Below are 26,551 nucleotides of genomic sequence, written 5' to 3'. Positions count from 1 at the left end.
GGTTACCACAATCAGACAGTCACTACGGTTCAGATTCCATTGAAGGTAGAAATATGTTTGCTGGGGCTTGTAGAACCACTGGCTCCTAGCCGAGCAGTTGGAACTCTTTTGGGGATGGTAAGTTATGAAGTTATCATGCACGCAAGGCCATCGTCACGCAATGGAAATCCTCCTCCGCTCAATCAATTAACTTATGGAAACCATCTGGTCAATTCAGCCCTACCAGTCCAGAGGTTGTGTCAAAAAATTTCATAAAAAGTGTGGAAAATTTGGGTGGAACCCGCTTATACTAATGCTGATTCTTCGGATGACTAGTTAACACTTCGATAAGTAATTAACTTTATATATTGTTGTAGAACTCTACAATTATGCTTCATTAGACGGAGTCTTTCCTGATACATAAGATATGGGAAAGAGCGTATTTTCCTAAATTCCTGAGTTTAGCTCTGTAGGATGTTTGAGAGGGAGAGTGGCCAATAAGAGAATACCAATTTTTCGATAGTTTAGAGTGCCTTGATTTTAGCTAGGTTGCTTTTATTGTGCTTTTGTTTGTTTTTTTCTATTTTTGCTATGCAATTTAGCCTGGGTATGCCCAATAGGCTCTGTTATGTACCGTTAATTTTGAAACCTGCAATAAAAATAATTTTCAAAAAAAATGTTAAAAAAAAAAAAGTATTTTTTGCTAGAAAATTACTTAGAACCCCCAAACATTAAAAAAATTGCCAATAAAAATGGCGATTGTTGCAATATTACACTATTTGTGCGGCGGTCTTTCAAATGCAATTTTTGGGAAAAAATACTTATATTATCAGAGGTACTGTACAGTGAGTGATCTGTTGAAACTGCTGTGCTTTAGGAACAATGTCACATTTCACCACCCAGACCTTCAGTGGTAACATCACACTTAAAGGTTATATGTAAGCAACATTTTTTTTTTTTTCCCTCCTTGGGGGGGAAAAAAAAACAAAAAAAACCCAACACATAGCTAAAACTGTGTGCGTCACTGGTGGCTGCTAACATTTCAACTTTAAAAAGGGGAACTTTACTGACTGCAGGTATGGGATGGGTTGGGCTCATGCCATAAAGTGCAATAGGAAGATGCCCTCCTTTAGCCATACAACATCTGCAATTCCCCTCATAGATCTGTCCATGCCCACAGACATCTTCCCCAAGTCTTTTTCCAGGTCCACTACCGGGCAACCACTAACTCCTGTGCATCTGTGCATGGAATTAGATCTTTCCAGCACTGGCTTCATTCTCGGCATTTTATGGATGCTTGGAATGAGCCAGAAGTGGAGACAGCACTGTACTACAGTGAACACAAAAAAAGAAGATTGCTAGAAACAAGGAAAACAGTTTTTTCCTCCCTGGAGATAAAGATTTTTAACAAAGTGTTGTACCAGGTCAGCCATTAAATAATGTATATGTTCTGCATTACTTGTGTCTTTTTGCAAGTACATCATTAAAATATGCTCACCCAACTGATATGTATGTGAAGGAAAGATAATGATGAAAACTATATCACGATACAATAGACCCACAGTAAACTGTAAAGTTAATTAACCTCAATAATCTGGTAAAAACATAAGGTTTGCTTTCATAACCTGTCATGCAGCTGGACTTTAGTTTTATGGTCAGGGGCAATTTCAAACACTTTGCAGTATGCGCTGGTTTACTTTAAGCCTGACCTCCAGACAGCTTACAGCAAACCTGATAAATAGCTGTCAAATTACAAGCTGCCAAAATCCCCCATGGCCCATGAGCAGCTAGAAATCAATATGCAAAGCACCCCCAACACAGAAGAGAGCAGCTTTTAGTGGAAAACAATCTGGAGGGGACACCTGCCCTTAAGCTGTACTACTAGTGTGATGTTCTATTTCTCAAGAAAAAATGAGAAATCCTTGAAGACACCAGATGATTCTGTTTCACATTACCTAACAATTGTACATAATTTTTTCACATATGGTTTAATCTAACACAATGAGCATGTCCTAGAAATATTCCACCAAGAGTACATGGGGGGGAAAAAAAAAAAAAAAAAAAAAAAAAAAGCCATCATCTATAAATCTCACACACTATGTTGAGTTAAAAAAAAAAAAAAAAAAAAAATAAAAAAAAATTCTTGCTGGTGTCACACAGTACCAATATACACACACACACACACAAAAAAAAAAAAAAAAACGAAAAAAAACACAGCATCTCTCTGCACCCAGGGACGACAGGTGTTTTCGTATCGCCACCTATACATCAATGAGACTGCAGCTGTACACTGAACCGTACATCTGAACATTTACTTGCAGACATGGATATATGTGCGCCCTCTTCCTATGTTAATAAGGCTTTAGAAGAAAAAAAAATAAATATTACAGCTTAATGTTTTTAATGGCTTTCCTAAGATTTATAGTGAACATTTCAGATAAAAGCAGGAGTTAGTTCTTACCGGTAACTCTGTTTCCAGTAGTCTTCCAGGTCAGCCCTTGCGAGATGGCGCTCCTCCTCACACACAGGAAATACATTGCCAGTAATTGCTTTAAAAAGGCGGTCCCTGGTCAGTCATCCAAGAGAACCGAAGGCCAGAATCTGAAAGACAAAAAAAAAAAACACAAGACAACCCCACAAGGTTAAACATTAGGGTGGGATCGTGCTGCCCTGGAAGACTACTGGAAACAGAAGTTACCAATAAGAACTAACTGCTTTTCCCCCCCCAGTCGTCTTCCAGGTCAGCCCTTGAGAGGATAACCAAGTACTCAGACTAGGGTGGGACAATGGCTTGGAGGACTTTCCTACCAAAAGCCTGGTCCTGGCTGTTTATCAGATCCAGTCTAATGCTGAACAAAGGTCGAGAATCTTGACCAAGTTGCTGCCCTGCAAATTTGCTTCGGAGTGGCTCCCACCTTCTCTGCCCATAAGGCTGCTGAAGCCCTTGTAGAATGAGCCCTTAGGATCTTTTGGTGGCGTTATCTCAATAACTCCGTAGCATTCCAGTATAGCTGCCTTGATCCATCTGGCAAGCGTTTTCTTGGACGCTTGTATACCTTTTTGTTTGCCAGTGTACAGGACGAAGAGAGCATCTGATGCTCTGAACTCAGATGTCTCCAGTAACTTGAAGTCACAAAACATCTAGAAGGCTTAGTTCTTGTTCTTTGCCATTAACCGGTCAACTACAAAATGAAGGTAGTACATTATCCTGGGATTTATGAAAAGTTGACGTCACTTTTGGTGTAAATCCTGGATCTGTTTAAAGGATGATTCTGTCATCGTGACTTTTGAGAAAAGGCTCTGACAGACAGAGCCTGGATTTCCTCTATCCTACGTGCTTTAATGATAGCCACAAGGAAAACAGTTTTGAGTGTCAGCAGGCGTAAAGATGTTTCTTGTAGTGGCTCAAAAGGGATTCTGATGATCCCCCTCAGTACCACTGACAGATCCCATGTGGGACATGTGTCTTGGGTGGTCTGTATTTTGCCAACGCTGTGCAAAAAGTGAGAGACCCACGGGTCTTCTTGTAGAGTCCGTTCTAGAGATACACCGCTGCTATCTGGACCTTCAGCAAACTGAGCGCTAGACCTTTATCAGTAACCTGCTGTAAGAACTCAAGAACAGTCGTGTATCCATCTTTTGTCTGTTATTTACAGCACACCAGCTGTTAAAATTTTCTCCAGGTCTTTCTGTAGATCACCCTGGTGTACGGCTTCCTAGCACTCAGAAGCGTAGCCACCACTTTATCTGAGAGTTTCATCTCAGGATGTCTTCCTCAGTAACCAGGCCGCCCATTTGTAGCTTTCTTGTCTTAAGCTTGTTAGGGGTCCCTGAACATCAGGTCATCCCTGTGAGGAAGTAGCCACGGCTCTTTTGTTGAGAGACTGAGGAGCTGAGAGAACCAGGCTCTTATGGGCCAATATGGTGCCATCAGTATTAGCTTTGTTTGTTCTTGTAGGAATTCCTTCACCACCCGAGGAATCAGACGTATTGGAGGGAAGGCGTAGCACATTTTTAAATTGCATGAGTTTTGAAGTGCGTCTATCCCTAGAGGCCGGTCTTGTGGGTTTAGCGAGAACACATCCTGGGTGTTTTTCCAGGATGCAAAAAGATCTATATTTGGTACGCCCCATTAATAATTTAATTTCCCTGAACACCTCTGGGTGTAAACCCAGTCCTCTTGGGAGATCTCTTGGTGGCTGAGGAAGTCTGCCACTTGATTGTTCTCCCCCCTTTAAGTGGACAGCGACAGTAGGTTCCCTTCTGCCCATCGACATATCTGGTTGGAGATGTGGCTGAAGGAGGGGCTCCTCATGCCCCCTTGTTTGTTCACATAAGCTACTGCCGTGGTGTTGTCTGAAAGGATTGGGGTGTGATGACTTCTTAGTTGGTCATGGAAGTGTTCTATGGCTTTGGCCATTGCCATACACTCCCTCCAATTTGAAGACGCCTGGTCTGGGACCATCTCCCCTGAGCAGGTTGCCCTGCTAGGTGGGCTCCCCATCCCTAACTGCTCGCATCTGTGGTCAACTTCCATGAGGTTGGGAAAGACCATGCCAGACCCTGGTTTAAATGTGTGTGGATCCTCCACCACCAGAGCAACCTCTTCAAGGAGGTTGGGAGTAGGAGCGTCCTGTCCAGAACTTCTTGTTGATTTCTTAAGAGAAAGACTTAAAGAGAAACAACAATCAGCTCCCTGATGGATATCGGGAAGTTGTTCTGTACAGAACTTACTCTCTTGACGAGGCCTTGGATCTCCTCCTCCAGTAGGGACCTTTTCTGCTCTATGGAGTGGAGCAGATATCCCAGAAATCGGATGTGCCAAGAGGATTTTTCGATGGTTAAAATCCAGCCTAGTGACTTCAGCCATAGTTGAGCTTCTGCCAGTGCTGTAAATAGTAGGTTGTCTAGGTGTGGTACTACAGTCTTCAACCTCAGGAGGCACAAGGGCTTCTGCTAGGACTTTGGTAAAAATCCTCAGTGACGAGGATAGCCCAAAAGGAAGAGCCCTGTTCAGGAAATGATAAAGGGAAAGAAGCATCTCCACCGCCAACCTCCTTTATCTGTGGGACTCTTCTTGTATGGGAATGTGGATAGACATCCCCGAGATCCATGGTTCGCCATGAAAGTTCCTGGTTGAAGGATATTCTTGACTGAAAATATGGATTTCATGCTGAATCTTTTGTATTGTAAATCGCTTAGTTCAGGGGTTTTAGATTTAATATCAATCGAAACTTCCCAGAAGGTTTTTTGATCACAAAAAGTTGAGAAAAAACCCTTTCGTTTTTCCTCCTCTGGGACTGGATTAAGGACTTTCTGGTCTACCATCTCCCCCGGCAACAACAGAAGAGCCCTTGATTTTTTGAGATCCCTGGGAAGTTTCGTTAATAGAAATCTCTCCTGAGGATGACAATTGAATTCCAGGCAGTAACACCTTGCGATGATGTCTAGAATGAATTGGTTGTCGTCTTCTGCCATTGAGGTAGGAAGGTAGCCAGCCTTCCTCCTACTGGCGATCTGTCATCTTTGTTTTGGAGGTTTGGATAGAAGAGCCAAAAGAGGACTTGTTCTTCAGCTTTCCCTTGTGACCTATCCAGTTCTTTTTGGGGTAATCTGCCTTTTTTCTTGTGGATGCTCTCTTCATCCACAAAAACACTTTTGTAGAGGTTTGCTTCCTATTCACTGTTCTTTCTAGGCCTTTGTCTAAGCCTGTTCCAAACAAGCAGTGTTCGGAGAATGGGAGGCTGCAGAATCTCATTTTGGATGTAGGGTCCCCTGACCAGGTCTTCATCAGAATAGCCTGTCTGGCTGCCACAGCTAGGCCTCCTGACTTTGCTGCCAGTTTGACGGACTCTGCGTATGCATCCACCATGTAGCCGACTGCCTTGGAGAGAACCGGTAGGGTATTCAAAAATTCTTTCATAGGAGTACTATTTTTTTATATGGTCTTGCAGTTGAGAGAGACAGAATTCAAGGTTTCTTGCCACGCAAGTGGTGGCGAGTGCTGGTTTTAGGCTGGCGACACGTGTTTTCCAAGCTCTCTTTAGGATAATATCGCTCCTCTTGTCAATGCAATCTTTTAGATGCCCCATATCTTCAAAAAGGTCAATGAAGATTTTTTGGAGACTTTTGATAGTGGCACATCCAATTAAGGATTCTTATTCTACACTTCCTCTGGATCACTGAAAGGGAAACACTTCTTATGACTAGCTGCAAAAAAGGGCTTCTTCTCTGGGTCTGCCCACTCATTCCTCACAACGTCCGACATCACCTGGAAGACTGGGAATACTTAGGACTTTTTCTTCCCAAGACCTTGGAACATCAGGTCATGTTTTGATGGAAGTCATTTTTCTTCCTCTATCTCATATATAGCCCCAAGTAAGTCCTCTACATCTTTTAGGAACAATTTGTACTTGGGACCCCTTTTTCTCTTCTTTCCCATCCTCCTGCTCCGAATCTGAGCTGTCGGTGGCTATTACGCTAACTGCGCTGCTACTCGCTCGTTCCCTCACCATCTCCTGCGACCCTGAGGCGACTGATCTTGGTGAGGCTATGGCAGAGGAACTTCCAGATGGAACTGTTGGAGGTTTAACCTCTGAAATACATTTTTTAAAGATCCTTAAAAAAGGTAGTAGCCATGTCATCCCTCACGGATCCAAAACATTTTGGGTTGACTGCATCTGACTGTTTAACTAGATGCACACTTGGCATAGCGGTTCTGTGTATTCCAAGGGCATCTTGGTCGTACATTTCGCACACCACTTCCTGGGAGTGGGCTTTGGGTCTTTTTGCAGTTTGACATGCCAGAAGACAGAAACACAGGGGGACCCCAGGTGAGACAAAAGCACACTCCACCATACTACAGTGCACACCCGGTGACCACTAGTAAACCCCCCCCCGCTGAGCCCCAGCTAGGCTAGGGCCACCACCGCCTAGCTGCTGTCCCACTATACTGAACACAAAGGACACCCCTGGGTGCCTACCTGTGTCCTGCTGGTGCCTTAGTCTCCCGGAGCCTGGGCAAATGGGAGGTCATCCTCCTCTTGCATCCTGGTATCCTGTGGCATCCGCGCTGTCCCCTGCAACCTTGCAGGAGACAGCGCGGTCTAACCTCCCTGCACCTTTAAGGGGTTGGACCAGTTCCGACACTCCATGACAACATCCCGCCCCAAAAATGACGTGCCGCGTCTTCTAGGGCCAAGGACGCCATATGGCCTCCTCTCTCCACGTCTGGGCTCGAAGGGAGGAAGGATCCAGGACAACTCCCGCCCGCTGCCAAGGAGGGTTGCCTGTGGCCGTTAACGCGACCTCCTCCACCTATAAACAAGGGCAAAGGTGCACTCACCCCCGCAGCCCAGAAGCTTCCCCTGTCTTCTCCCTGCTGCAGCCTGAGACCCCTGCCCCAGTCTTTGAGAGCTGGAGCCTCAGCCGGTCCCCCAAGCAACATGTCTCCTCCGGACGGAGGAAACACCAAGACTGACCAGGGACCTGAAGGACCGCTTTTTAACCACTTTACTCCCTTCCTGACCGGAGCACTTTTTGCGATACGCACTGCGTCACTGACAACTATGCGGTCATGCAACTTTGCACCCAAACAAAAATTGACGTGTCTCCTACCCCCCCCCCCCCCCCACAAATAGAGCTTTCTTGTGGTGGTATTGGATCACCTCTGCGGTTTCTATTTTTTTGCGCTTTAAACAAAAGACAATTTTGAAAAAACGCATTATTTTTTGCTAGAATATTCCAAAAAAAAAAAAAAAAAATCTCTCTCTCTCGAATTTCTTCCTCAGTCTAGGCAGATATGTATATATTCTTTTACATATTTTTGGTAAAAAAAATAAATAAATAATTATATGGCAATAAGCATATATTGATTGGTTTGCGCAAAAGTTCAAAAGTTATAGTATCTACAAAATAAGGGCTAGATTTATGGCATTTTTATTTTTTTTTTTTTATTAGTAATAGTATAGTAATAATTAGGTGGCGATTTGTGATTTTTGTCGAGACTGCGACATTGCGGCGGACACGACACTATTTTGGGACCAGTGACAGTTATTCAGCAATCTGTGCTATAAAAATGCACCAATTACTGTGTAAATTACACTGGCAGGAAAGGGGTTAAACACTAGGGAGCGATCAAGGGGCTGTGTTCCCTCACGGTGTTCTAACTGTAGAGGGGATGGGCTAACTAGAACATGACAGATCACTGGGAGCAGTAAATCCCTGTCATGTTGCTAAGCAGAACAGGGAAATGCCTTGTATACATAGGCAAAAAAAAAAAAAAAAAAAAAAAATTGCTCAGGGAGGGATAATGCACTATAAGTTTCATAAAATGGTGTGGAGCTTGCAGTGTCTATTGGAATGCCATGAGCAAAAAAGATAAATCAATCAGCCACATGGCACTTCTCCAGTTTCGGCCAAACCTTAAAACACCCAAGAAAAGGGTTAAGTCATATGGTAATTGCAGGTGCAAGTTTGCATTTTGAGTCTGAGTCTTAAAACCAAAACAGGAGATAGAGAGATATAGATAGATATATAGTGGGGACGGAAAGTATTCAGACCCCTTTAAATTTTTCACTTTGTTATATTGCAACCATTTGCTAAAATCATTCTAACCACTTGCCGACCAGCCCATAGCCGAAAGAAGGCTGCAGCGCAGTCAGCTAGTTCTGGGTGGACGTCCGTGGGACATCATCCCAGAATCCTGCTCTGGCGCGCACCCGAGAACTTCTGTGACCGCCGGGTGATCGCGGCCATTTACCATGTGATCGCTCCGTCAAATGACAGAGCGATTACATGTAAACAAACCGGCGTCATGTCATGACGCCGGTTCCTCCCTCCCCTCTGTGTACCGATCGGTACGGTGCGAGGGTAGAGGGGGAGGGATTGGATGGCAGCACCGCTGTGGGCTGCATGTGTAGTGCCCACAGCGCTGCTCAGTGACAAGTACAGTCACATCCATCCATCCCTGCAATATACCCTGCAATTTAACCAGTTCCCGCCCGCAGTCATATGTCATCCTTGAATTTGTGCGGGGATATCTGAATGATGGGTGCAGCTGCAATTGAAATTTTCACTTGTTTTTAACATTCTGTTTTTAAAATGAAGGAAAACCACACACACACCGTCGGAAAACTCCTTTGACCAAGAAGTTTCCTATTATTTCCAAATTGTCACCATGGTTGAAAATGAACATTGATTTGACCCCACTAACGATTAGAAAATCGAACTAACGTTCTTAAAATGCCTTTTTTTTTTTTGAAGGAAGACATTGTTTTTTAAATAAAAAAAAAAAATTGATCTCTGAGTCTGATGTAATTTACCAGATTCACCCTTTAATAGTATATATCCTCCAATAGCATATACAGTATATCTCCCCTCTAATAGTATATACAGTACATCTCCTCTAATAGTATATCTCTTCTGTGTTATTCTCAGAGTTGATTAGATATTTTGCTCCCTAACCATATAGTTATTTACATTTACCACTGCATAGAGATATTTAACAATAAATTGCTTTTTTTTTAAACTTTACATATTAACTAAATTATACACCACACTTTTTTTTAAGCTTATTAACCGATTAATCGAAACAATAATCGGCCAACTAATCGATTATGAAAATAATCGTTAGTTGCAGCCCTACTTGAGATGGTTCATTTGAGTCCAGCACTGACTGGACTTGATTAGGAAAGCCACACACCTGTCTATATAAGACCTAAGACCTTACAGCTCACAGTGCATGTGAGAGCAAATGAGAATCATGGAGGTCAAAAGGAACTGCCTGAAGAGCTCAGACAGAACTGTGGCAAGGGACACATCTGGCCAAAATTTCTGCTGCACTTAAGGTTCCTAAGAGCACAGTGGCCTCCATAAACCTTAAATGGAAGACGTTTGGGGCGACCAGAACCCTTCCTAGAGCTGGCCTTCCGGCCAAACTGAGCTATCGGGGGAGAAGAGCCTTGGTGAGAGAGGTAAAGAAGAACCCAAAGATCACTGTGGCTGAGCTCCAGAAATGGAGATGGGAGAAAGTTGCAGAAAGTCAACCATCACAGCCCTCCACCGGTCTGGGCTGTATGGCAGAGTGGCCTGACGGAAGACTCTCCTCAGTGCAAGACACATGAAAGCCTGCATGGAGTTTGCAAAAAAAAAAAAAAAAAAAAAAAACACCTGAAGGACTCCAAGATGGTGAGAAATAAGATCCTCTGGTCTGATGAGACCAAGATAGAACTTGTTAGGGATGCACCGAATGGGTTTTTTGGTGCCGAAACAGATGCCGAAAATAAATCTTCCTTGATCCGGAACACCGATACCGAAAGCGACGGTTTTTAAAAATATTTTTATACAGGACATGGCCAGAGACGGCAGACATGGCCAGAGACGGCAGACATGGCACGAGAGATGGTCAGAGACTGAGGACATGGCACAGGAGATGGTCAGAGACTGAGGACATGGTACAGGAGATGGTCAGAGACTGGGGACATGGTCAGAGACTGGGGACATGGTCAGAGACTGGGGACATGGTCAGAGACTGCGGACATGATGCAAGAGATCAATGCAGCCTCACCAGTGCCTGTCAGATGCAGCCAGCCGATGTCCCCGGTAGAGCAGCCGGTGTCCCCATTGCAGCCAGTGAAGGGAGAGGAGAGCCGCCGCCTGTTTGATTACAGCGCCAGGAACACAAGGGGGAGTGGCTGTATGGGAAGGCGCGCAGCGGGGAACACACAGCTATTGAAATGAAAGCTGTGATGTTCCCAGCGCTGTAATCAAACAGGCGGCGGCTCTCCTCTCTTCTACGATATAGGAAGCCCCCCGATAGGCGGCACCAGGGGCGGGGCTCCGCCCAGGCCCCGCCCCATTCGTTATCGGCAAAAATTCTTTCGGCTTTTTGGCCGATATGTTTCGGCGGCCGAAATTTCGGTGCATCCCTACTTTTTGGCCTTCATTCTAAGCAGTATATGTGGAGAAAACCAGGCATTGCTCATCATCTATCCAATACAGTCCCAACAGTGAAGCATGGTGGTGGCAGCATCATGCTGTGGGGGTGTTTTTCAGCTGCAGGGACAGGACGACTGGTTGCAATTGAGGGAAAGATGAATGTGGACAAGTACAGGGATGTCCTGGACGAAAAACTTCTCCAGAGTGCTCAGGACCTCAGACCTTCCAACAAGACAATGACCCTAAGCACAAAGCTAAAATAACGAAAAAGTGGCTTCACAACAACTCAGTGACTGTTCTTGAAAGGCCCAGCCAGAGCCCTGACTTAAACCCAATTGAGCATCTCTGGAGAGACCTAAAAATGGATGTCCACCAACGTTTACCATCCAACCTGACAGAACTGGAGAGGATCTGCAAGGAGGAATGGCAAAGGATCCCCAAATCCAGGTGTGAAAAACTTGTTGCATCTTTCCCAAAAAGACTCATGGCTGTATTAGATCAAAAAGGGTGTTTCTACTAAATACTGAGCAAAGGGGTCTGAATATTGGACCATGTGATATTTCAGTTTTTCTTTTTTTAATAAAGCTGCAAAAATGTCAACAATTCTGTGTTTTTCTGTCAATATGAGGTGCTGTGTGTACATTAATGAGGGGAAAAAAAAAAAAAAAAAAAAAAAAGAAGAACTTATTTTAGCAAGTGGCTGCAATATAACAGATTGAAAAGTGTGTGTGTGTGTGTAATAAATATATATATATATATATATATATATATATATATATATATATATATATATATATATATATATATATATATATATATATATATATATATATATATATATATATATATATATATATATATTCAATTTTAATCCTGAATCGAGTTGTGACCTCAAATGGATTCAGATTTGAAGAAAATCGATTTTTTTTTTTTTTCCCCCTTCAGAGTCTCGGATTTCCAGAGCGCACAGAGGACACGGGAGGCTGTATTCCCGATGTAGCCAGCAGTGAGGTGGTGGGGGTTGGGAACTCTACCGATGCGCTGACTCCGCCCCATGTAGCCTGTATGCTCAGAAAAGAACGGCTGTCGTTAGAGCAGTGATCAGAGTGGTTGCGTCAGTGGAGTTTCCAGCCCCACCCCCTCTATACTGGCTGGGGAATACAGAGGTCTGGGGGCGGGGCCAGAAGCTCCACTGACGCACCCACTCCGATCACTGCTTACTACAGTACAGGCGCTCTGTTCCGAGTGGAGCTCCCGGCCCCGCCCCCTCCCTGCTAGCTAGCGCATGAACACACATCTGAAAATGCAGTGCTGCCGTGAGGCTGCATTTTGGAAAAGGATCAAGACCTTTTCTCTGCATTTCCTGCAGATAGAGCGGCTCTTTTAAATGAATGGGTTGCTGTGCCTGTGCAACAGTGCAAACCTAGCCTGAGAGTGCAACCAGCAACACAAGAGACACTGCTCATCGAATGTACAGTATGTACTGTTCCTTGTGCTCAAAAAAAAACAAAAAAAAAAAAAAAAAACAAACACTTAGGACTTTAACAATAATTACACATCTCTGATGAGTAAAGTGGATGAACATAGGCTGAACTTCTGCAGCAGAATGACCGTATACGTATTGTGGAGGCACTGGCCAGGGCCGTTTTTTCAATTGGGCACGCTGGGCAGTTGCCCGGGGGCCCCATTTGCATGGAGGGCCCCACCAAGGGCAGATCCTCAGCACTGCAGTCTGCTGCTTAAGTTGACTAACTGCACTGGTTGTGTAGCAATGTCGTGTAGCTAGCAACCAGTGACGTCAGGGGCCACGGCCACCCCAGCATTCATAGCGCGCCGCAGCCGCCCCAGCGGCTAGTGAACAAGCTCCGCCCACCTCTTCCATGTTCTTCAGACAGCGTGGCAGCTTTGATGGGCAGTGGCTGTGTTTGATGGGCCCTGTTCCGAATGGAGCTCCCGGCGCCCCCCCCCCCCTCTGCTAGCTAGTGCGCGAATACAGCTTCACGTGTCCTCTGTGCAGTGGTGCACTCTGCAAAGCTGTCATCGGGGCCCCAATTCACAGGTAATCTCGTGCAGTATATCCACAGTCTGATAACCGTCATGCAGTATAGCCACAGTCTCTGATAACCTCACACTGACTTTTCGGTTAGAGAAAGGGTTTGCCTTTGCAATTTTGTTTGTTGATGCACATTTAATAAAAAAAAAAAAAAAAGCAGATTTTTTTTTTGGGGGGGGGGGGGGGGGGGGGATCTCCCCGCCCTAACTAACACACACACACACCTTTAGCAGAATCAAATGCACAAGTCTGGAAGAAGCATTGAAATTAAAAAAAAGAATTATGTTCGCTATAAATTTTACTTTTATAATAAAATCTTGCAGAAAGCCCTTTGCCTGCCAGCCCAAAATCATGCTAAGAAAAAGTGCTCATGCAGCAGAATAACTAACAATCTCTTGAAAAGTGTTTATCTCAGCAGGGGAGAGGAGCCCACCATCTGCATACGGCTGAGAAATGCAAAAACACTGGAAGGAAAGTAGAAAAGCAATAGAGATCGCCCCAAAGCAACAAGGCTGGCAAGAAGAGTGCCAAATACTTTCGCCAGGAATTTCCATGATGAGTGGTCCAGCCACTGTAAACACCATCTCACAGGAAACTACAGTAACGGGCAGCTGCTGGAAAAATTGTCATGAATTTTTAACTAAGGACTGGCTCCTGGGATTTGACCAATAGTGACAAACTTGCACAACTGAGATTTTCACGCACGTGTATATGATAAACAAAGACAATACAGTCTAGTGAAAAAAATTTAGACTTTTTGAATGTAGTTAAAGCATGGTATAAATGTCCAGCTCACTTCTAGAAACAGGAAGCGATTTTACCAGGGAAAAACAGGGTATAATAATTGGTATCCCTAAATTACATAAGTTTTAAATGCCTAATCTTTCATTTTCAAAGAGAAAACCTGTTTCAAAGTGCAGCTCCTGCACTTTGTTTTTTTTTTTGCAGTTATAACTGAGAACAATACAAAAAAAAAAAAAAAAAAAAAAAAAAAAAAAAAAAAAAACCCACCACAGACACAGACAGTACAGCTCAGAAGTGAACCCACATGTCCCAACAGAAAGTGGCTTTCTAAGGGGGCACTCACTGAAGAGGAACCAGGAGTGCCGGTAGGTGGCTCAAGAGGAGGGAGGATCGGGGATGCTCTGTGCAAAACTAAATGCACAAAGCAGGTAAGTATGACATTCTTTTAAGAAAATCTAGACTTTACAATCACTTTAAAGCAGTATTAAACCCCCAAAAATATTAGAATGCAGTGCACCATTGCTTAGATGTGATGGCTGCATTTGTTTGTTTTTTAGGATCTCTTCTACTTACTTCCATCTTTTATCTGGTGATGGAGTCAGCAAGTCCATTTTTCAAAAGAACAAGCTCTCCAGCAGAAAGTATGTGTTACAAAGATGGGATTTACCACCGACAGGGGTGCTTACAATGATCAGTTTATACTTACTGTAAGTAAAACCTTTATCCCAATAAATAAGATAAACCATTTGCTGCAACTGCTTATAAAGTATTAGCTGGAGTTTGGCTTGAATTTGTTAGATCTGGGGGAGTCATTAAGTTTGTACTGACACTCCCAGAGGTTCGCATAAGATAGTGTGAGTTGCGAGTCAGGTGCGATGCGGGAACCAGCAGTGGATTGGAAGCATTCCCGCATCCCACCTATGTGAACCAAACCTAAAATCAGTTACTGCAGTGTGAACTACTATACAAAATTGATACAATGCTGCAGAGACAGAACTGTTTACCTTAGGTAATCGGTTGTTCATCTGAACGGTTTCAGTCTAGTAAACCTGTCAAACAGTTTCTTCTCTGCAACATTGTATCAATTCTGTAGAGCAGACAAGCTCCTTTCACACTTGTGCATTTAGGATCAGACTTGTGAAACCCCAAGTCGCAGGACATGCAAAATTCAATTTCTATGAGAGCGGTTCCTACTGACACTACAGAAGTCGCTGCAAATCGAGAAAAGTTCCTGCACTACCTTGGTCTGAATTGTCCAGACAAAGTCAGGTCAAATTTGCACCAAAAGTCGCATCTTGCAATGGAAACTATGCGACTTTGGAGATGGGCTAAATGTAAAAAGGTGCCTTAGGCCCTGTTTACACCTGGGCGTAGTAGAAACGAGCGCAATGTGCATGTGGTGACATCGTTTCGCAATGGCACCCCAAAGGCTATTAGCAGTCAGTGAGTTCTTTTATTGAATGTTTTCTGTTCCTGAGGCTGCAAATGCAATATTCAGGGATACAAAATATATATACAGTATATTTTACATGTACAACTGTCAAATATATAATAAAATGCAGAATATCTTCAGATGAAAGAGCCCAGATTTGTAAAATTGGAGCTGTACTGCACTGAAATTACACCAGATGTCTTGGAGCAGGTCTCAAATCGCTGACCTGCTGGGGTTCCAAGTCCCCTCTAGTGCATAAAACATCCATTCAAGGAGTTCCATTTATTGTTAGAATACTGGCAATAGAAAGTTTTCAGCGATTTTTATATTTGGCTAATATTGGTCACTAATACAGTGTGTGGGGGTACATTTTTTTACAGTGGCAAGATACAGTATGTGAACCCCTTGGTTTTCTGCCGTAATTTACCATAAAAGGTTACCTGATGCTCATCTAAGGGCAACCATACACAGAGCTTATTTCTTTCCTGCAACCACGGGTTACAGGAAAGAAATTTGCTTGATTGCCCCATCAACAGTGTTGATGCAGGAATCCCTCCTGCTGGGATATTGCCTTCTACCCGCCGGGAGAAGACAGGGATTATCACTAGCGGCTAAAGCAACCGCTAGAGCTCATTGCAAGAGAATCTGGAAGGCTGGTTGTACCAAAGTTGAGCAATCAACTCGGTACATTCAGCCTGCCCACTAAACGTTTTGAATATCAGATTCAAACGATGTATGGCCAGCCTTAGTAACAATAGACAAAACACAGCGGGCTTAAAGCGGAGTTCCACCCATAAAATGAACTTTACAGAAATCAACAGCATTTGGATTTTTTTTTTTTTTTACTCACTTATAAAAGAGGAAAGCTGATTTATAAGTGATCCCCTTCCCCTTGATCTCAGTTGCGCAAGAGCTGGGGAGGAGAAGCAGCAGTACACAGATCTTACCGGCGAATGGCTGTGCATAAGGGGAGGGACCATGTCAGGACAAGTCTGATCATTGGAAGAGAGCAAGCCGAGTTCCCAGCATAGCTAGAGAACTGACCACACTGGGAAGGATGTGCTTCTATGCTTAGTGTGGTCAGGTTTATATATGAAAGCAGGGGGACTGATAGGAAGACCAGGGATTTCACACAAAGGAAGCAATACAAAAGAGAAAAGGATACTTTTTCCTACAGGTACATGGTACAGCAGGCACATAAGGAATACAAATGTTGGAGTAGCAAACGCTTTGGCCATCCCAAAAGGCAAAATTTCTTTTTCTGAAGCCAGTGTGCACTGGATTTACTTTGATGCTTAGTGTCATTGTTCTGCTGCATCACCCAACTTCTACCAAGCATCAGCTGGTGGACAGCCGCCCTAACATCCTGCAGGGCAGGGGTCTAAAACTGGCGGGCCTCCAGCTGTTGCGAAACTACAAGTACCATCATGCCTCTGCCTGTGAGTGTCATGCATGTAACCATCAGCCTTGCAATGCCTCATGGGACTTTTAGTTTTGCAACAGCTGGGAGGGCCGCCAGCTTGAGACCCCTGACACTTTGGTAAACATGGATATTAGTTTCCCCCCCTCGATGATGGCAAGTGGTCCAAGCCCTGAGGGAACGCAGCAATCCACATACTCATTTTTAAAACCTCTATTGTGATTTTTATTTTTTTTTTTTAAGTACCATAGTGTGCCGCCACACAAGCGTGCGCAAGCATGAGATGTAGGCATCGATGTACTTGGTGAAACATTTGTCAGATTTTACAAAAAAACTCTCGTTTTGTTTTTTTTAAATTCAGTAAAGTATTTTTTTCCAACAAAAATGCGTTTGAGAAAACACTGCAGAAATACCGTGTAACATAAAAAAAAAAATTGCAAAGATCGCCATTGTTTTCCATAGTGTGTTTGAGAATATGAAAAAAAAAAAAAAAAAAAAAAAAAAAAAAAAACAAAAAAACAGTCCACACAAATGTTTCCTTCTCAGGGTTTGTTGCCCACTTTATTAAAGAAAATCAAACAAAGTTCCATAAATGAAAAACAAAGGGTTTTCCTTAGCAGGGGGTTTCACCATCAGTACCAAAAAAAAAAAAAAAAAAAAAAAAAAACACCTGACTCCACAGCGACCACAGGCTTGGGTCTCTGGCTTCTTCCCTTGCAAGATGGACTCCTCGGGAGGGTGTCCACAAATAGCCCAGCGCTCACCCGACCAGTAAGCGTGCTGGTAGATTGCAAAATCAGGACCCAGGACTAGGGATTGCATCCCACCCAGATCTCCAAGAAATCCCTGGGCTCCAGGTCTGAAAGTGGTTTTTAATTAATTTTAATTTTTATTATAATATATATTTGGGGGTTATACGGTATCTCACATTTTTTGAAATATTTATTATATCTTTTCATGTGACAACACTGAAGAAATGACACTTTGCTACAATGTAAAGTAGTGATGTACAGCTTGTATAACAGTGTAAATTAGCTGTCCCCTCAAAATATCTCAACATACAGCCATTAAATGTCTAAACCGCTGGCAACAAAGTGAGTACACCCCTAAGTGAAAATGTCCAAATTGGGCCCAAAGTGTCAATATTTTGTGTGGTCACCATTATTTTCCAGCACGGCCTTAACTCTTGGGCATGGAGTTCACCAGAGCTTTACAGGTTGCCACTGGAGTCCTCTTCCACTCCTCCATGATGACATCAAAGAGCTGGTTGATGTTAGAGAACTTGCGCTCTGGAGACATGCTTGGCCAGCTTCTTTAGCAAGGCAGTAGTGTGTTTGGGGGTCGTTATGTTGGAATACTTGCCCTGCGGCCCAGTCTCCGAAGGGAGGGGATCATGCTCTGCTTCAGTATGTCAGGGTACGGCTACTTTCACACTGAGGCGCTTTACAGGCACTATAACGCTAAAAATACGCCTCGAAAGAGCCTCTCCTCTCACGCCAATGGTAAAGCCTCAGGGCTTTCATACTGGAGCAGCGTGCTGGCTGGATGGTAAAAAAAAGTCCTGCAAGCTGCATCTTTGCAGCGCTGTAGTAGCAGTGTATACACGGCTCCTAAAGCGCCCCTGCCAACTGAAATCAATGGGCAGCACCGCCAACCCTTTTTCGGCCGCTAGCGGGGGACCGCTTTGATTAGCAAGGTCAAAGGCGCTTGCAGATATAGCCCTCTGCAGTGTCAGATGGTTCGCCTCGTCCCGGGAGCTCCCTGGCAATCAGGAACAGTCCTCTACGGTATCCAGTTTGTGTCAGATTCTCATCTGGGAATCCCAACTAACCAGATGTCACAGAGTGTATGAAAAAAACATGAGGCTCCAATAGTGTGTTATGGTAAAAAAGGTGGTTTCTTTATTGCTAAAGCCACACAGCATAAAGTCCAAGAGAATCCAAGTTAGAAAAAAAAAAAAAGCGGTTGCCGGCAAAACAAAACATAAGTCACCGGGGGTCACGTGGGGCGTGATGACATCAGTGCGTAGCTCCACCCAACATGCTTAGTCATAAAGGACGTCTTAACGTGAAAGAAGGTTTGTTTGAAATCTTGGCAAATTTATTAAAAAATAAAAACACGAAAAAAAAAATTCACATGTACATAAGTATTCACAGCCTTTACTCAATACTTTGGTGCCAAATGTGCTTCAACAATTACAGCCTCAAGTCTTTGTATGATGCTACAATCTTGGCACATTTATTTTTGGGCAGTTTTTCGCACTCTTCTTCGCAGGACCTCTTAAGCTCCATCAGGTTGGATGGGGAGCATTGATGGACAGCAATTTTCAGATCTCTTCTCGTCATCTTGGCTGCGTGCTTAGGATCGTTATGTAGAAAGATAAACCTTCGCCCCAGTCTGAGGTCCAGAGCAGGTTTTCATCAAGTACATTCTGTACATTGCTGCATTCATCTTTCTCTTGATCATGACTAGTTTCCCAGTTCCCCCCAAAGAAAAACATCCCCACAGCATGATGCTGCCACCACCATCCTTCAGTGTAAGGATGGTATTGGCCAGGTGATGAGCGGTGCCTGGTTTCCTCCAATCATGACGCTTTCCATTTAGGCCAAAGAGTTCAATCTTTTTTTCATCAGACCAGAGAATTTCATTTCACATTGTCTGAAAGTCCTTCAGGTGCCTTTTGGCAACCTCCAGACGGGCTGTCATGTGCCTTTTACTGAGGAGTGGCTTCCGTCTGGCCACTCTACCATACAGGCCCGATTGGTAGAGTGCTGCAGAGATGGTTGTTCTTCTGAAAGGTTCTCCTCTTTCCACAGAGAAACGCTGTTCTTGGTCACCTCCCTGACAAAGGACCTTCTCCCCTGATCTCTCAGTTTGACCGGTCAGCCTGCTATAGGAAGGAGTCCTGGTGGTTCCAAACTTCTTCCATTTATGGATGATGGAGGCCACTGTGCTCATTGGGACCTTCATTGCTGCAGAATTTTTTTCTGTACCATTCCCCAGATCTGTGTCTCGATATAAACCTGTTTCTGAGGTCTTCAGACAATTCCTTAGACTTCGTAGCTTGGTTTGTGCTCCGACATGCACCGTTAACTGTGGGACCATATATAGACAGGTGTGGGCCTTTACAAATCAACTGAACTTACCACAGGTGGACTCCAGTCAAGTCATAGAAACATCTTAAGGATGGTCAGTGGAAACAGGATGCACCTGAGCTCAATTCTGAGAGTCATGGCAAAGGCTGCGAACACGTACGTACATGTAATTTTTTCTTTTATTAAAGAAATTTCCAAAGATATCAAACAAACTTATTTTCCGTTGTCATTATCAGGTATTGTTTGTAGAATTGAGGAAAATAAATTTAATCCATTTGGAATGAGGCTATAACATAGCAAAATGTGAAAAAAGTGAAACGTGAATGCTTTCTGGATGCACTGTAAATCCATGACTACAAAATAAAAAACACTTCAGTTTACATAAAAGGGAGACAGACAGTATTACCAACTTCTACAGTTGTTAGCTATGAGTAAGCAGCTCTGTTCCTGTCTGCTGTTATCCTGTAATTGATGTGCATCTTCTTAAAAAACAAGGCTAATTTATGAGCGCGGCTGTCCAGAATTCATTCCCGTTTAACTTCTACAGTTGTTAGTATGACCCATATTTCATAAAAAGTGTTCTTCTGTGTGTCTCATACATTTTTAATGAAAACATCTTTGCCATTCTGAAGCTTCCTTCCAACCACTTTGCATATTATTTTAAATATACTGCGATTCTGTACTTGCCAAATATGCTGCAAAAATCTCCCTCCACTAATGGCCCGTACACACGATCCGAATATCGGACGAAAAATACTGCTTTCGACGCAATCGTACGATAATCGGATCTTTAGTACAAAGCTTTCGAGAGACAATCACGACAAATCTGATATTATTTGACCGGACAAGTAAAGCTGTCGTCCGAAAATACAAACACATTACAACACATGACATCACTTCAGATTTTTTTTTCTGTCGTACGAGAATTTGTGACTTTAGTAACCTAATCAATTTCTACTTGCGACTATTAAGCGAAAGAAGTCGTACGATCTGTCGTACGATATTCGGATCATGTGTACAGGCCATGAGTCTGGCTGCAATCATTTTAACTGTGGGCAGCTGAAGCTGCTGCCTGTTTACAGCCAGGATTTACAGAGACAGACAGAGACATGTCCACAATGTCATAAGCTTTTTACCAGACTAGAGAGGACGTGGGCTGTCTAAAAAGGTATTTACTGGCAGAAAAAAAATATTTTACTATCCAAAGTTAAAAAAAAACAAGGGCAGAATATTTAATAGATGGAAAGATGAAAAAAAAATGACTGAAGTTCCACTTTAAATTTTAAAAATGATCATCATCCACAAACAATGCTAGAAGTGGACCAGGTTAGCACTGAACAACCTGGCAAAATTTTAGAGGGATTTATCTTTGCGATGGCAACAGTTGTCAGAAATATATTCAACAGGGCAAAACAGTTGTAAAATGTAGCGCACAGTCAAGCTTAGGTGGCTGCATAGAAATTTCTAAACTTCACCGCTTATCGTAATCATTTAATACCTTTCTATACAAGCGGGGCAGACGTAATGTACTAACAAGAAAATGAATAAAGTAGAACTATTTTAACCACTTCAATACAGGGCACTTTGACCCCCTTCCTGCCCAATCCAATTTTCAGCTTTCAGCACTGTCGCATTTTGAATGACAATTGCGCGGCCATGAAACGATGTACCCAAACAAAATTTTTACAATTTTTTCCCGCCACAAATAGCTTTATTTGGTAGTATTTAATCACCACTGGGGGTTTTTTTTGCCCTCCTAATAAAAGAAAAAAAAAAAAAATGGGAGGAAGAAGGTTTTCCTTAGTTTCTGTTACAAAACTTTGTAAATAAGTAAATTTGCTCCTTCATTGCTGAGCACTGACGGGCACCGATAGGCATCACTGATGGGCACAGAGTGCCATACCTGGTGGTCTCCAGTGGGCAACCCTGGTGGGTCTGCACCGATAATCAATGCACTGATCATCAGCGCAGACCCGTCAGGAGAGTAGCCGATAGCCTAATCGGCCGATAAATGGCTCTTACTGGTTACCATGTGATCAGCTGTGATTGGACACAGCTGATCACATAGTAAAGAGCCTACATCATAGGCTCTTTACCAGGATAGGAGATGCGGTGTGTCAGACTGACACCACCGATCGCCGCACTGCACGCCCCCAAGGGGCGGATAAGCTAGCGGCTTATCCTGCTGGACGTCATATGACGTCCAGCAGGATAATGAAACCACTTTCCTGCCGTCATTCTGCTATATGGCAGGCGGGAAGTGGTTAAAAACACTAAACTAAAGCGAACATTTCTTGGAAAAAATTAAAGTAAATCTTAGGTGTACATCTTAAGATAATTTTTAATTTTTTTTTTTTTTTTTTTTTTTTTTTTTTTGACACTTGTCTCATGCCTGAAATTTAGAGACAAACCATGAACTTTTTCTGCCCACCTCTCAATATTACTACCAGTTCTATGTCAGCATGTCTACCAAAGCTCAAATTAACCACTACAGCTTTGGAAGATTTTACCCCCTTCGTGACCAGGCCATTTTTTGGTATTTGGCACTGCATTACTTTAACTGTCGACTGTGCAGTCATGCAACAATTTATATTTTTTTTTTCACACAAATAGAGCTTTCTGGTGGTATTTGATCAACACTGAGTTTTTTTATTTATTTTTTTGGGGGGGGAGTGACTGACTGCCACTGACATTAAATACAGTTGTCAGTGCTACTACTATATACACTGTCATAATGACACTGGCTGGGAAGGGGTTAACATCTATGGCGACCAAGGGGTAAAATATGTGCCTAACTGACCAACTGTCAGATCCTCACTTTGTACAGAGCTTGGTATTGTTTACCAACACAAGAGCTCTAGGCTGTGACTGCACACAGCCGATCAGCAGGTCCCAGCCATGAATTATTGGCCGGGACTTGCTGACAGGCTCCCGCTATGTACAAACCCAGATTTAGGCAGCGATGTACATCACTTTGCCTACAGCAGCCGCTTGCTCACAGTCCACAAGTGGTTAACGAAAAATTATAAAAATGGCCTCTAAGAAAGCCATACAGGTAAAATTTCTAACAAAAAAAAAAAAAAAGAGAAAGAAAGATGGATATGGATAACAAAGAAATGCTATAAAGCAAACAATATTTGACTCTAAAAATTGAAGTGCATATCAAGTAATCGGATCGCTTCACGCCTAAAACATGTATTGAGAACTACCTGCAGCTCTGGACATGCTCCAAGAACTCATGTCACTGAGGAATTATACACTGAAGGACAAGCTCCTGCTTTTGAACCTCACCACAAATCCAAATCAGTGAAGGCATGTTGCAAGAAACCTAATCTTGTACCTGGCAAAAAATCTGTTATGGGGAGGAGGGAGTCGACATATGAAGATCATACTTAAAGCAAACTTTTGTTGGAATGTAGGAAATCTGATCCAAACAGCGGTCCATTGTAACATAAAACTTATACTATACCTCAGAGTTTCAAACCCGCTCTGATTTGCTTAGTAATTATAAAAAAAAAAAAAAAAAAGCCAAGCAATTGTTAGCAACTAAGGTTTGCATTTGCTTTAATATTCTACTGAACATATTTTGCACCTGTATTTCCAAGCCTCCATAAAAGAATAAAAATAATTAGAGAAAAAATTTGCTATTAGGCAGTATGCCTCTAATACTGAGCAGCTGTGCAGACAGCATAGGTTGCTGCAGCAGCGTTTACCGCGGTTTACATTTGGCAGGAAAACTCGAGTTACTCTTTTTTCCAAACTCTTCCTGGGTGTCTTTCACATCAATGCTGCCTTCCATAGTTTTGCTCGCTCACTGTCAGACAAAGGGCCTGGGCAGAGCTTCAAGGAGCGCTTGATGATGAGAACGTTGCCATTGTATTCAACCCCATCGAGCAACTGATGCAGGGTTCACACCACTCTCCATCTCCAACAAATGACATCACTGAAGTTACAGAACGACTGCAGAAAATCCATAGCATTTTGTTCAGCTTAGTGATCTAAAAAGGTATCTACAGTTTTAGAATAGTAGCATTAGTATTATCTAATCCCAGAGAACAATGAACTCATGTCCCTTAGGAAAAATGTATGTACTGCTTCCCCTTGAGTCATTTGTCAGCACATTGCTACAGTAATTTGTTACAAGGCTTGCTGTGTAACAATTTGTACATAAGACAGCGGGCATTTCCCATTTTACGGCTCCTGCATATGGCTACATAAAAAAAAAAAAAAAAAAAAAAAAAAAAAAAAAAGCAGAGAGAGTGTGCACAAAGTTTAAGGGAATGGAAATTGATATACCTAAATGCAAGCACTGTACAGACCATGTTACTTTTTTATGCAGAATCCTGACTAGAGGATCAGTAGTTCCATTACAACTATGTGCATGTATCCTTAGTGAGTTAAGTCAACAGTATAGAAAATAAATTACAACATACAAAAATAAATAAGTGGGTGAATGTACTTATAGATGTCCACTACAAGCACAAATCATGTGCAAACGTTCAAAAAAGAAAGACGACCTGAAGAACCTTCACATTGTTATATCTAACAAGCGAGGCCCTCCCGTAACAAATTCTAATATAACTGTAATACAGTATCTCCCTTTTTTGTAAACTGTTGCCATTATATAAATACTTTATAGAAATAATAATTTACCTACACTGAAGTTAGAAAAGCCAGGAGGAGCAATTAAAGTGTAATTAAACCCCCCTATCGTGTTCAGCCAAGGAAGCTGCCATCCTTGCCTCTGTTTAATCCACAACTGCCATGATGCTGCACATGTGATCAGTTATGACACCAGCCATTGGATGGTTTGACAGTTTGGTTGAGAGTGCAACCAATGGGAGTGTTACATTTCCGGCACATGCCGGAAATGAAACTGTTTTACGGATGGGTTTACTTCCGCTTTAAGAAATTCTTGACAAACCTCCTGATGTTGACTGACATTCCAAATAGAAGCTGATAATGTCATTACTGCAGGATGAACACTGGATTTACTAAAACCGGGAGAGCGCAATTTCTGGTGCAGCCCTGCATAGAAACCAATCAGCTTCCAAGTTTTAGCCCCCATTCAAATTGGAGCAATTTGACATATCAAATCACAGCCTATTGCCGGCAATGACACTGTCCCAATCTGTGCGACGCCGCACTGATTTCCAAAAACATTCCTGCAGTACTATTGGCAGCTTCGGGGGCGATTTCAATAGAAATCTGTGCATGAACCAACATCGATTTTTTTTTTTCAAATCGCACCCAAACTCGCAATGAAATGCTGGTTTGAAATCGCGCAAGTTCAGCCCACGTTTAGTGTGAACGAGGGCTCATTGTCAATGCTTAAAGTGGAGTTCCACCCAAAAGTGGAACTTCCACTCATTAGATTCCTCCCCCCCTCCGGTGACACAGTTGGCACCTTTCAGGGGGGAGGGGGGTACAGATACCTGTATATTACAGGTATCTGTACCCACTTCCGGCGTAGATAGCCGCAGAATCTGCGGGTATTTACGCCACATCCTGTTCCCCCCCCCCGCTGCCTGCTGGGAAACACACGGGTCCCAGAGGCAGCAGGGACCATTCGTATTGCGCTGCGCGACTCGCGCACGCGCAGTAGGGAACCGGGAAGTGAAGCCGCACGGCTTCACTTCCTGATTCCCTTACCGAAGATGGAGGCGGCAGCACCCGAGGACGGAGAGACGCTTCGGCCTCGGGTGCCGACATCGCGGGCGCCCTGGACAGGTAAGTGTCCATGTTTTAAAAGTCAGCAGCTGCAGTATTTGTAGCTGCTGACTTTTAAAAAAAAAATTTTCGGTGCCGCTCCGCTTTAAGTGAACAAGCTAAAGTTAGAAGCAGATTGGCTACCATGTAACAGCTGCACCAGGTTTTGCACTCCACAGTTTTAGTAAATTAACCCCTGTGGAGTTCATATGCCCATAAGATTTGTATAGTGAATGATCAAAGATCAAACAAACCAAAATGCCTTGGGCCTTGAACATCAGCACTATGCGGGGTACAGTAAATGACCAATACAAAAAACATTCACAGAAAGATGACAAAGGCTACATAGAAACAAAAGGATGCAATATTTACAATTACTACCAATAGCCAGGCAGTGTTTAGCAATGAAGAGAGGACAGATCAGTGTGTGTATACTCATCACTCACTTACCCAAAGTCATCGTCCATAGACTTGAAGAAGAACTTGTAGTTGGGTTTGTTGAGTACCCCTTTGAAGTCTGCCAGGGTCACCCTCTCGGAGGGCACAGGCAGCTTGACCAGATAGGGCGTCTCCTGCTCATCCAGGTGGTAGATAACCTTGGTCTCCCCCATGGTGATCCAGCTGGGGTGAGGGGAACACGCAGGGGCCGCAGTCTGCTCTATCCAGGTGTGGGAAGGGGCCCAGCCCCAGTGGTTGTCATTCACGGCAGGCCATGGAAAGAAAAGGGAGACAGGCTGTGGCCGGGTGACACACTCACTCTATAATAGAAGAGGAGGAGGAGGATGGGAATGGTGCGGAGGGCAGTGAGCCGGCTAGATACAGAGTGTGTATGTGAGGAGAAGGGTGTGGGGGCTGGGGGGGGGGGGATACAGTCTGTGTGGAGGGGTGAGAGGAGGGCACTAATAAACACTTTACTGTGTGTGGCCTGTCAGCCCTTGCCCCGCACCGAACCTTCTTCACAGTCTGACCAGCCACTAACAAGCGTCCGTGACCCCGGGACCCCGCACAACTACACACAAGCCTGCCGACAACCGTTCAACTCGTCTTCCCGGCCGGTTACTCGGTGCGTTTCTGTCAGTCGGTTCCCGTCTCTTCAGAGCAGCGCATGCGCACAACTCGTAAATCCCAGCTGCTGTCTGCGCATGACCAGATGAACCGAGCCGCAAACACTCTTCACGCCT

At 43.5% G+C, this 26,551-nt stretch overlaps 1 protein-coding gene across 3 annotated transcripts in view; it reads right to left on the bottom strand.

Annotated features, from left to right (window-relative positions):
• The window catches only part of DVL3 (dishevelled segment polarity protein 3), a 226,181-nt gene extending 199,658 nt beyond the window's left edge, over window positions 1–26,523 (bottom strand). For 2 of the 3 annotated variants that reach the window (XM_073626557.1, XM_073626558.1), the window contains exon 1: window positions 25,821–26,523. In XM_073626557.1, the coding sequence (XP_073482658.1) occupies window positions 25,821–25,981 (161 nt within the window). In that variant the 5' untranslated portion in view covers window positions 25,982–26,523. The remainder of the gene's footprint in view (window positions 1–25,820) is intronic. The other variant, XM_073626559.1, reaches the window with a different exon arrangement.
• Between the last annotated feature and the right edge of the window lie 28 nt (window positions 26,524–26,551).

This window comes from Aquarana catesbeiana, linkage group LG04 (assembly GCF_042186555.1).
Source record: "Aquarana catesbeiana isolate 2022-GZ linkage group LG04, ASM4218655v1, whole genome shotgun sequence".
Classification (NCBI taxonomy): Eukaryota; Metazoa; Chordata; class Amphibia; order Anura; family Ranidae; genus Aquarana; species Aquarana catesbeiana.
The sequence above is the reverse complement of the archived record's forward strand: the minus strand, read 5'-3'. Positions and strand labels throughout refer to the sequence as shown.